Source organism: Papilio xuthus, unplaced genomic scaffold (genome assembly GCF_000836235.2).
Source record: "Papilio xuthus unplaced genomic scaffold, Pxut_1.1 DF826938.1, whole genome shotgun sequence".
NCBI lineage: Eukaryota > Metazoa > Arthropoda > Insecta > Lepidoptera > Papilionidae > Papilio > Papilio xuthus.
The window spans coordinates 1,957,690-1,969,010 of NW_013531711.1; the positions used below are offsets into that span (position 1 = coordinate 1,957,690).

At 33.1% G+C, this 11,321-nt stretch overlaps 3 protein-coding genes across 4 annotated transcripts in view; 1 reads left to right on the forward strand and 2 right to left on the reverse strand.

Annotated features, from left to right (window-relative positions):
• Positions 1-569: 569 nt before the first annotated feature.
• LOC106121602 (uncharacterized) lies at positions 570-2,269 on the reverse strand. The gene has a single exon (XM_013317317.1). The coding sequence runs from the start codon at positions 2,200-2,202 to the stop codon at positions 1,660-1,662; it is 543 nt and encodes a 180-aa protein (XP_013172771.1). The 5' UTR covers positions 2,203-2,269; the 3' UTR covers positions 570-1,659.
• Positions 2,270-2,673: 404 nt separating this feature from the next.
• Rev1 (Rev1 DNA directed polymerase) lies at positions 2,674-6,146 on the forward strand. Its single transcript, XM_013317520.1, has one exon. The coding sequence runs from the start codon at positions 2,746-2,748 to the stop codon at positions 5,482-5,484; it is 2,739 nt and encodes a 912-aa protein (XP_013172974.1). The 5' UTR covers positions 2,674-2,745; the 3' UTR covers positions 5,485-6,146.
• mlt (tubulin folding cofactor E like protein mlt) overlaps positions 5,539-11,321 on the reverse strand; it is a 13,736-nt gene continuing 7,953 nt past the window's right edge. Inside the window, exons 4-7 of one of the 2 annotated variants that reach the window (XM_013317523.1) lie at positions 7,849-8,033; positions 7,258-7,389; positions 6,896-6,995; positions 5,539-6,722 (exon numbers count right to left, since the gene is read on the reverse strand). In XM_013317523.1, the coding sequence (XP_013172977.1) occupies positions 6,603-6,722; positions 6,896-6,995; positions 7,258-7,389; positions 7,849-8,033 (537 nt within the window). In that variant the 3' untranslated portion in view covers positions 5,539-6,602. Of the gene's footprint in view, positions 6,732-6,895; positions 6,996-7,257; positions 7,390-7,848; positions 8,034-11,321 lie in introns of both variants that reach the window. The other variant, XM_013317522.1, reaches the window with a different exon arrangement.

Below are 11,321 nucleotides of genomic sequence, written 5' to 3' on the forward strand. Positions count from 1 at the left end.
AATTTGCAATAGGCAATATAAGGTTTTTAGTTTTTATGAATTGTATAACCCAAAAAAGGTTTGCATTTAAATTACACAGAGTTATTTTATGTAATATAAAACAAATATAATAATAGTGTCTTCATGTTGTCTCATGAATAGTAATCAATGTAGAGGTAATTTTGATATTTTAAAATATATTAGTAGAGTGAGACAAAGTGCATTTGCTTCGAAGCAATTCCATAACGAATTAAAAAAAATGTATGAAATTGACATATGACAATCACATGACTTATCAAAAGTTATTGTCAGTTCTATATGTTTTTATGTTCGTTATAGAATCCCTTCAAAGCGAATGCACTTTGTCTAACGCCCCAGCTCTATGGTTCCCTTCAATTTTAGTTCAATCCATTTCAAGTTTTAATTAATAAGATATATACTAAAGAGGTATTGCCATCACTTATTCTCATTGAAAAACAAAAAGAGGTAGCAATGTTTTTATTAAGGTGTCCAGGAATAGAAACTTATAGTAAAACTTGTTAGGGCAAAGGTTTTAGTTATTAATGAGTATATGAACATTTTATTGATAATATTTCATGTCACCTGTTTTGGGTTATATATGCAATAATGGATACATTGAATTGTGTACTTTCAGTCCGAAATAGTACCGGGCGGTTTAGTTGTGATATTGCCTAATATTAAACATTTTTCGTATACGTTTATTTTTATTGAAGTCACCATTGTGACATTTAATGTAAGATTTTGGCGATTATTATAGTTATATTTTAGTCTACAATAAATTATACCTAACCATATGACAGTAGTGCAACTCAAATGAATGTTTATTAAATCATTATACACTAAGAACAGAACCTTAGAGTTTTAAAAATTTGACATTCTTTATGGTTACAATTCTTTAACCATAATGTATGTAACCATAACAAAATTAAAATTTAAAGATTTCTTGTATTTTTTTGTTGGGTTCTCTGAAGTTTTGCTTTTATTCAACCATTTATTGCAACATTATAATGCAAATATTCATAGTGTATAATGAATATTAAATGATTTTTTTTTACATAATTTTGTATTCAATATGTCATAGGGTTGTGTTATTTATATTTACACAAATTATTACTGCGCAGTATTTTATTTAGAATTAAGGTTTTTTCACCGTACTGATTTTATGTTGAAGTATCAAAGTTGAATAACTCTTTTCATGAATATATCTGTTATTGGAGACGCCTGTGAGAAAGCTTTGTGAGGGACTGCTGTAATTGTTTTATTATTTATGTAATATATAATTGTAACTGTAGAAATCTTCCTATTATTTTGTAGTACAATTGAAGTATAATAAATAATAATACTAATAGGTATAATTTTTATTGACTTTTCCTTGTTATTTACATTAGCAGACTTGGATAGACAAGAGTCCAAGGGATGGCAATATTTTTCTCGCTCATGGAGATTTTCCTATTTGGAGAGGGAAATGCCTCTATTATAGAGATTTCTTGTTTGTCTGGATTTGAATGTAGTTTAACGAATATGCCATAAGCACAGTGTACCTTTTGGTAATTTTTTTCCCCACACGGCTCATAAATTACAAGAAATCAAGTCTTTGTAATAAAAAAAACTTTTAAATGTGATTCAAATTAAACTTTTGCTTACAAAATACCACATGTATCAAATATTTAAATTGGGAACACCTGTTTCGACACCAATAGAAACTTCTATATACCTTAACAGCCTTTGAGCTAATGATACAGCTTCATGTCTCACAAACACATTTGCATTTAACATGTCCAAGTTTTCCTCCGTGGAAAAGGCTATTAAATCACTTGCACTGACTGCCATTGCGTTTACAGGTGCTCCACCGGCGTTTACCAGCACAACACGACGAGCTCTAAGGTCAGGATCAACCTGACTCAATGCATTTTTAGTCCATTCCAAGCAAAATAATATATTTGTATCCATAGCTAAAATTACAAAGTCCATTCCCATTCTCCCTGTTAAATTCGACACTTCCACAAGTTTTTCTAAATCGAAGGAACGTAGAATTATAAGTTTCCATTTATATGTACCTTTTGAATGTACATCTGTAAGTGCTTCAGCAATTCTCTCTATAATTTCAATATTTGTTGAAATAACAACAACTGTTAACACATTTTTACTTGATAAAGATCCCACCCAGGGTGCAACTATTACGTCTTCATTATCAGAAGACATTTTATTTAAAACTTTAGGTAGTTATGTTTTCAAAATAACTTTAACGACTTTTTGAATAGAAAAATTGAAATTTTAAATTGTGTTTGACAAACGACATTGACACGGCATTTTTTTTTATTTTATGACTTGGTAGTATAGACTTTTAGGTCATTGACACGACACGAAGTTGTAGTGGCTACAGAGTACATATGCACAGAAGGGTCAAAGCCATAAATATTTTTAGGCTGATAATTATTTTTCTTAGATCTGAGCTCAGAAAAAAATGACTAAATACAAAGTCTTGTTCTAATTTATATTAAAATTACAAAATATTAGTAATGTTCTAATTTATATTAATATAGTAGGTGACATGCCCTTACTGTAATATCTGCTCTTTGAGGTTTCAACTTTCAATTTATTTGGCCAAATAAGATATGACCTAAAGGTCTATGTTACCAGGTCATAAAATTAAAAAAAAAATATTTGGTGGGAAACTAGGAAATAACCAAAACAAAATAAGACTTGAAAATTTTAAAACAAGTGTCTGTCTTTAGTTTCAACAATATGCGGCGGCGGGATGAAAAATTTCCTGAAAATGGATTTGAAGATGGTGGAGGTTATATGCAAGTTAAAATTGCAAAACTGGAAGCCCAATTTTCTAGTTGCGCTGGGAAAGAAGTAATTAGATTATCTAATATATTTAATGGTGTATCAATTTACGTAAATGGCTTTACAAAACCATCTGCTGAGGAACTAAAAGAACTTATGGCACAACACGGTGGTGTTTATCACACTTATCAACGAAGTAATGACTACATAATTGCTTCTAATTTGCCTGATACTAAAGTTAAGAATATGTCTCTTTCCAAAGTGGTTAAACCTGAATGGATATCTGACAGTATTGCTGCTAATAGTTTATTAGACTATAGAAAATATTTATTGTATAAAAACTCCAGAACTCAACCTCAATTAAACTTCAACAAATTAACTGCAACAAACATTAAAACTAATGAAAGCCACATAAAGGATGAAAAGGACAATATTAAACTGAATTTAAAGTATAACAATTCTGATAAACAAATCAATGAAATGTTGGGTGCAAATACTAATGTTTCTACAACAGACACAAAACCTGCCTTAAATAAAGTTTATACAAATGACTGTATAGCAAAAACAGCAGTTGACCCAAATTTCATATCTGAATTTTATAATAATTCAAGACTTCATCACATATCTCAATTGGGGGCATTCTTTAAACAGCATGTTAATGATTTAAGAGATGCAAGTGATTTTTCTTTCCCTGCCCGTGCTACACTTAAAAGTAAAATTTTTTCTTCTGGCACTTCACTTGTGGCAGATACCAATTTTGATAATGGCAAAGTGATTATGCACATAGACATGGACTGTTTTTTTGTGTCTGTTGGATTACGCAAAAGACCAGAGTTACGAGGGAAACCTGTTGCTGTTACACATTCTAAAGGATCAAAGCCTCAAACAAAAAGAGAAGGGGTAGATAGAAATACTGAATTTAACTTATATAAGCAAAAACAAGCTAAGAAATTGGGTAAAGTGACGGGTATAAAAGAAGATGAAATTGTTTTTGAAAGTAGAGTAGATAATGTTGGTGATGAAGACAGTGAATATGGATCTTTGAGTGAAATAGCCTCATGTTCATATGAAGCGAGAGCTAAAGGCATTAAAAATGGTATGTTTATGGGACCTGCTTTAAAATTGTGCCCTAATCTGCAAACCATACCTTATGATTTTGATGGGTACAAGGAAGTAGCATACACCTTGTATAATACAATAGCGCAGTACACACTTGATATAGAGGCTGTATCTTGTGATGAAATGTATGTTGACTGTAGTGAGCTGCTAAAAGATTTAAAAGTTAGTGTTCAAGATTTTGCAACAGCATTAAGAGAAGAAATAAAAGACAAAACTGGATGTCCATGTTCAACAGGATTTGGCAGCAATCGATTGCAATCTAGACTTGCTACAAAACGAGCTAAACCAGATGGGCAGTTTTTCCTTACCTCAGATTTAGTAGAAGACTTCATGTTTGGCATAACACTCAAAGACTTACCTGGGGTTGGTAGACAGACATCCCAAAAGTTGGAGTCTTTAGGTCATCAAACTTGTGGATCTTTACAAACTCTTACATTAGGCTTACTCCAGAGGCATCTGGGCAATAAAACAGGGGCACAGCTATTTGATCAATGTCGCGGACGCGATCCAAATCCATTGACATTCCATACAATTAGGAAATCAGTATCTGCAGAGGTAAATTATGGGATAAGATTTGAAACAAATGATCAATGCTTTCTCTTCTTAAAACAACTATCTGCAGAAGTACACTCCAGAATGCAACATTTTAAAGTTTTAGGTAAATGTATCACACTTAAATTAATGGTCAGAGCAGAGGAAGCACCTGTTGAGACAGCAAAATTTATGGGCCATGGCTTTTGCAATGTTCTTAATAAATCTACTAACCTAACAAATGCCACTAATGATGTTGAAATAATAACCAAGGAAGTTATTTCTCTTTGCAAAAAACAAAAAATAAATCCAAAAGAATTGAGAGGTATAGGAATTCAAATATCTAAATTAGAACAAGTAATTACAAAGCCGAACAATAATGGTATAAGTAAATTTTTGAATAAAAATAAAAATGTATCTTGCAACAACTGGACTCCAAAAGTGGAAAATAATGCAGGAACAAGCTGTGATGTTAAAAATCAGATTAAAGTTGAAGATAATACAAAGAATCCTGTTACACCGAAAAAGAAAAGTATATCCTTATCTATGAATAAATCTCCCAAACATGGTATAAAATCCTCACCAGTAAAAAGGAGAGGAAGACCTCCTAAATCACTTAAAAACAGCCTTACAATTGCTAAAAGTGGTATGGACAAGTTTCTTGCTGGAGAAATACAAGTGAAAGAAGAGTTACCAGTTCAAACAGTCCCAGAAATAATACAGGATGAAAAGCCAAAAAGAGCTGATTCAAACCCAGATGGATTAATGAGCCTCTCTTGGGAAAAAGTACGAGAACTGTTAAGGGCATGGTTGGATAGTGGGCAAGCACCAAAACTGTGTGATACTAGAATGATTGCTACTTATTTGAGTAAATTAGTTGCTAAAAAAGATATTGACAAAGTGTACATATTGATGAACTTCTTAAAACGAAGGACACATGAAATAGGCTTGGACATATGGATAGAAGTTTACAATTATGTTTTGGAAGATGTTCAAAATTCTATGATTGCTGTATACGGAAAGAAACTTTGGATAAACAACTAAGAAATAATCAAAACATACAGTGATGGACGCAAACAATGTAATAAAAGATAAAACTAATTTTATACACTCATTTATTCCAAAATTGTTTCTAATAAAGTTTTGAACATATATTATAATTAGGTACATCATTAATTTTTTAAAGATTTTATGCTTTTATCAGTGTTATTGTTTCTACGACATAAATGTATGTCTAAAACCTAGATAATGAATAAAAGGTGATGAAATTCAGTTTTTACACATATTAGAGGCATCTATATAGAAATGAGGAGCAAAAATGGCGACTACTAGTAAAGAGAAGTTATAAGAGACAAATAGAATATTTCATCTACCTTCTAGATATTAGAAATGAACTTTATGATGTTACAATTGTGATTTGAAGTGCTAATCCAATTTAAATTGTCATAATAGTTCTTAGAAAATTGTGAAGCATTGTTAATACTTAGGTTACATTTTAAAGTTGAAAAAATGGCAGTCAGTATCACTTTAGTTCAAAAGCACTAATATTTAAACGGGTAAAGAGTTCGCGTAATGTAAATACACTACAAATACGACACATGTAAAAAAATAAGTCCAATATTAATTAGCCACGGGTAAGATCTCGGTTACAACATTCCGTCGCAAGTCATCGTACTATAATTTATTATCACAGTTTTATAGCAAAATAAAATACACCTGCCCCATGAGGTAAAAATAAAGTAAAATGAAAAAAAAAAATACAATATTCTCTGATCTATAAAACGAAAGTCAGAAAATAAAATGTACTTAAAACAAAGCTTTCAGCTTTTAACTTAAAAATAAATTGATTTGTGACAACCATTTCAATATTATTTTAACCATTTCGTGTTACGCAGAAAGAATTAAACAGAAATCCAACATATAAAGAAAACTTAACTAAATTAATTATGCCCGTAACTCTTATATAGTTAGTAGATAATCAAATTATGTTAATTACAACAATCAGTTTTTAATTGGAACAAAAGAAAATTATAATCAAAGTTTAGACATAAGTTTTTGATTAATACTGTGTGAAATAGGTTTTAATCTATGGGTAACTATGGTAATTAGAGGTACTTTATTTCTACTAACTTGTTGGCTTTAAAAATGTTTATTAGTTTGTCTCATGCGGTAGAACTGACAGAAATGGAGTGTTTGAACTTTGAGTCAATAATGATTTCATCTCCGGACCGTATGTTGTACGAGTACAATTGTTTCGTAGGGTACTTCATTTCCTCCGGACCCTGGAAAAACTCCACAAATAAATAATAGAGTTAGTTTCGTCTGAATTAGTAATTTGATTAGTAAAAAGATAGAACTGAAACTGTAAGGAGTTAGATACCCCAATAAATAGTACAAAATTTGTACTTGGAAAACAATACTGTTATGGAGAATGGGTATAAAATAAAATATTCACCTGTGTATCTCTCAGTTCTTGGTCCACATAGAAGAGTCTCATTTTAGAAGCGGGGAAACCCGCAAGGCGTTCCAAACGAGTTTTCAAATCTGATACAGTTCTGAAAAAGGACGATTGACATATAAGCATATTTATTGAAATTTCTCAATCGGGAAAATATTGAACGTAGGCTTTGCTCATTCCACTCTTAGTTTTCACAAACATATCTTCCTCAACTCCCTTCTCTTTAATAAAAAAAAAACAGTTTGTTTTTAATACAAAAGTCACGACAATGGAGTTTAACGGTTAGCTATGCATCTTTCATACATTGTTAAAAAATTGAAAAAGGGAACGTCACATGACTCGTATGGATAAATACTCACCTGTAAACGTCGACGGTGCGTACTTCGCTGGTGTCCCCGCAGGTGAAAGTGATCTGCACGCGCTTCTCCGGCCGCAGGTCCACTGACACCAGGGGGTCCAGTTTGCCATGCACTCCCACCAGCTCCCAGTATCTACACAAAATGGGTAGACTAAAGAACATTCTCCACACACTTAAAGATTCGTTTAGTACCAAAAAGCAGTACTTGTATGTTATTCGTTATCAATAACAGCTTTATCGATATTTATTTGTGTTAATGATCATAAATTTATGGATATTAAGGTTAAAGCAATATTTACGCAAATTCCACGCCCACTGCGTTCGTCGATAGACCTTCACCTAACTTCCATATACATATTAATGTAAGCATTAAAATTGTCTAACGTAAATATCATATTTTTGTAGTGTATGTACAGTAAGATATATAGTAGGAAGTTTAGTTCTTGTCTATCTTCTTTTAAATTCTAGTCATCTTCCACTTCCTACTCCTTTATCATAAGAGAAGGAGAGATGGATCAAACAGAGGAGAGGATCCTTATATAATTTTAAGTCATGTGTCCAATGAAAAAAATATAAGCTTGCGTTTGTATACCTATCCGGCCGATCAGCCTCCGGCTTCTCCATGTAGTATCTGATGAAAGCGCGCTCGGCTGCGTCGCGTTCCTCCACGGGCACGGCGCCACCGCCATTGAGCGTGCGCACGCGCGGCAGCCGCGCTACCAGCAGTAAACGACGCTCGTGTTCCGTCGACTCAAACCGCTCCCACAGCGGCCACCCCTGATACATACAATAAAATTATTACAATCTGGCTTTAAAAATAACAAACAAATCGGCGACATCACAGCTGTCAAATCTGGAAGTAAAAGTTATATTTTGAAAACAGTATTTTGGCAAAAAAAAAATTACTAGCGAGTTTTGATTCGAAAATGTAAAGGATTTTATAACCTGTAAATATAATCCCTGATCTCTGTGATTAAAACTTAACTTGAAAGATGGAAACCTCACATCTATAAATTGTGGTCTTGTGGTTTTGTCCATTGAATACTTGTTATGTATGTAACCACGGAGTAAACACTTCTCTCGCCGATTGATTGAGTTCATAAGTTTCATATTACAATGCGTTATATTTAAAGTTCTTGATTTAAGACATCTTATCTAATTTATAGGTAAGAAGCAAAACTACAAATCTAGTATGACAGCGTATTTTCAAACACAACTTTTGTGATAAACTAGCCGCACGAGACTCCGTCCTCGTGTTTGTCAAAAAAATAAAAATTAGGGGTGGACTACCCTTAATATTTAGGGGGATTAAAAATAGATGTTGGCCGATTCTCAGACCTACTCAATATTCTCACAAAATTTCATGAGAATCGGTCAAGCCGTTTCGGAGGAGTATGGGAACGAAAATTGTGACACGACAATTTTAAATATAAGATATAACTGCAAGCCTTCTCTGTATTTAAGTAATCCGACGGTTAATATACATTAGAAGAAAATAAACCACGTGGCAAAATGCAAAACAATAAACAATCTGATTTATATGTTCTTTGTTTAGAAAAACATATTATCCTTAAATAATGAATCAATAATTAAGAAAATGACGTCATGTCTTGAAGGTTAAAACTTGTTTGCATTATGTACGCTTAGTATCGGAGTACGTTATGTCCCTGACATTAAGGGAAAGGGAATAACTGATAAATTTTTACGTGGTATGTTTTACTATACAATTTCATGTACTTCTCAGATTTTTTTTGTGTCTAGACTGCATACGGATCTGTAAGTTTTCGTGACTATTTTTGTTATAAATTTATTGTAAATAAAATCATGAATAACCGTCTCCCTTTGTTACTTAGTAACGTATTGACTGAGCTTGTTTATAGCCTTCATAGGTTGTTTTGCCTAAAGTTGGAAGGCGGAAGACGATGCTCACAGCTGTGTATTGTAATCACCACTTATTGAATTGAAATAAGATTCTCTTTTAAAATTATATATGTTAATTCAATCTACTTTTTGCTTATTGTTATTACAATTGAAGGCTTAAATAATGGGTAAAAATACGGTCTGCAAAACAGGTCATAGATTGGATACCATGATAGGATAATCGGCACCTTTTGAGCATGAAAACTTTGTTTTATATGAAATGGTTAACAGAATTTTAGTTCTGTAAAGAGAGTGATTGTTCTTTGAAGTAGTGGGTTGTCCTTAAATTGACCTAAAAAATGTTAGAAATTAATTTTAAATTGTGAAGCTAACGTTTAATCGTCAGGACATCACATAGTCTGTGAATGTATATTAATAGTTACATTTAAGTATGGGGTCAGTTTATAAATTTCAATATAACATAGAGTTCCGTGTCACGCAGTAACGGTTCGGTTCCAAGTCATTAATTATGATATCGATTCCAATTCACTCATTTCCTTTCGATTAAAAAATTCAACAATTTGCTTGTTTGATCAGCCACAATAAAACAAGTTTGTTTTCATACGCTCTATACATCGTCTAGTCTAGACGACCCTGTTTTTGTTGCAATGACAAAGTCAAAAAGCTAAATATTATCAAAGGTCTAAATGATTAAAACAATATCTTAGTAGTCAGCTTATACACGTTCCCACTGAGGGGATTGAGTCTACGCTGACCGAGTACAGATTGGTTGACTACAAAGTCATCTTTGAATTTATTTAACAGTAGTAGAGCCCGCTTTAACATCTTCGCACGAATCGGCCAGGCTCGCCCGGTGAAACACCACGACCACACAGAAGACAGGCGTCAAGTGGAACCAATCCCGCGTTTCGTCTGATGAGCGTGCGTCCCGGAGGCCTAAAATTTAGTCCTCTTTCCCTTTCCACCCTTTTTCTCATAAGGAAAGGATGGGAAGTGGAAGTGGACTTACCGGATAAGAGGATGCATGGAAAGGGAAAATATTATCTTTCTGTGCATCCTCTCCTCCGTCGATAAAGGTAGGCAACGCATGTGCAATTGCGTATGTATATGGGCAACGGTCACTTCGCTATTTCAGCGATTTCAAGTGGCCGCTCGCTCGTTTGCCACCTTATGATATAAAAAATAAAATCGCAAATATACGTCGATGCACCAACGATATTTTCCTTATTACATTGGTAAATTATTAAATTTTGTACTGTAATTTTCTCAGTGCAGTCTTGTGTATTAATATAGTTGAGAGGAGTGCATTTTCCGATAGTACACGAGCAAGGGAATGAACAAACATACGGAGGGGAGGTTTCTGGGTCAAGCCGCGCCGCCGCCACCCGCGCCAATATAAATTGCTGCTCTATTGAACCCGCTTTGTATTACTTGTCGTACTTTATACCTGCATTCAATTATTGAAATGTTTGCTCGCAAAAGTTTACGAGATAAAACAAAAGGTTACTCTTCACGTAGTGTGTAGGAGAAGGTGCATTTAGAAACGAGCAAGAGTCACAAACAGAATATATTATGTCTTAAGTTTGATCAAGAATAGAAACCAAAGTTTTGACTACAACATAGAATGTGTCTCTTCTGATTTATTTTCCGGTCATTTCAATAACAGGTTTACGTCCCACAGGTTCAGAGAACAACAGATTTGACCCGTGCGAAACGTTAGACGCGTGGGCCGACCGTCTGCGACCGTTGGATTCAAATATGATTCATTCGCTTGTAAACCGTCAGGTTATTTTCCAATTTACCGACGTGCGAGATATCAAAACGTTCGATTTTATGCATAAACTGCATTCGGTGCGTCATTACATTAGGGTAAAGAACACAAAGAAATATTTGCTCTTAATGTCATTTGAACGCATTTAAAATATCGTTATGAAGTTCAAATAAAGAATTCAGCGTTCCATGTAAAGTATATAGATATTGAAACGGATATTCATTGGCTTTTATATCGATTTTTTCATCGCGTAACAATTTTATTTAAATTTGTAAAAAAATTATTAATTATCTATTGACGAAGAAAACAAATGAAAAGCTTTTTTTCTCTTGATATTCACATTCACTTAAGTCATTGAGAATAAATAGACATACAAATATATACGTCTGATGCAATACTTTGATAAAGTTAAA

Coding starts and splice junctions, on each gene's coding strand:
- Rev1 (XM_013317520.1), top strand. CDS start 2,746: ATGCGGCGGCGGGATGAAAAATTTCCTGAAAATGGATTTGAAGATGGT.
- LOC106121602 (XM_013317317.1), bottom strand. CDS start 2,202: ATGTCTTCTGATAATGAAGACGTAATAGTTGCACCCTGGGTGGGATCT.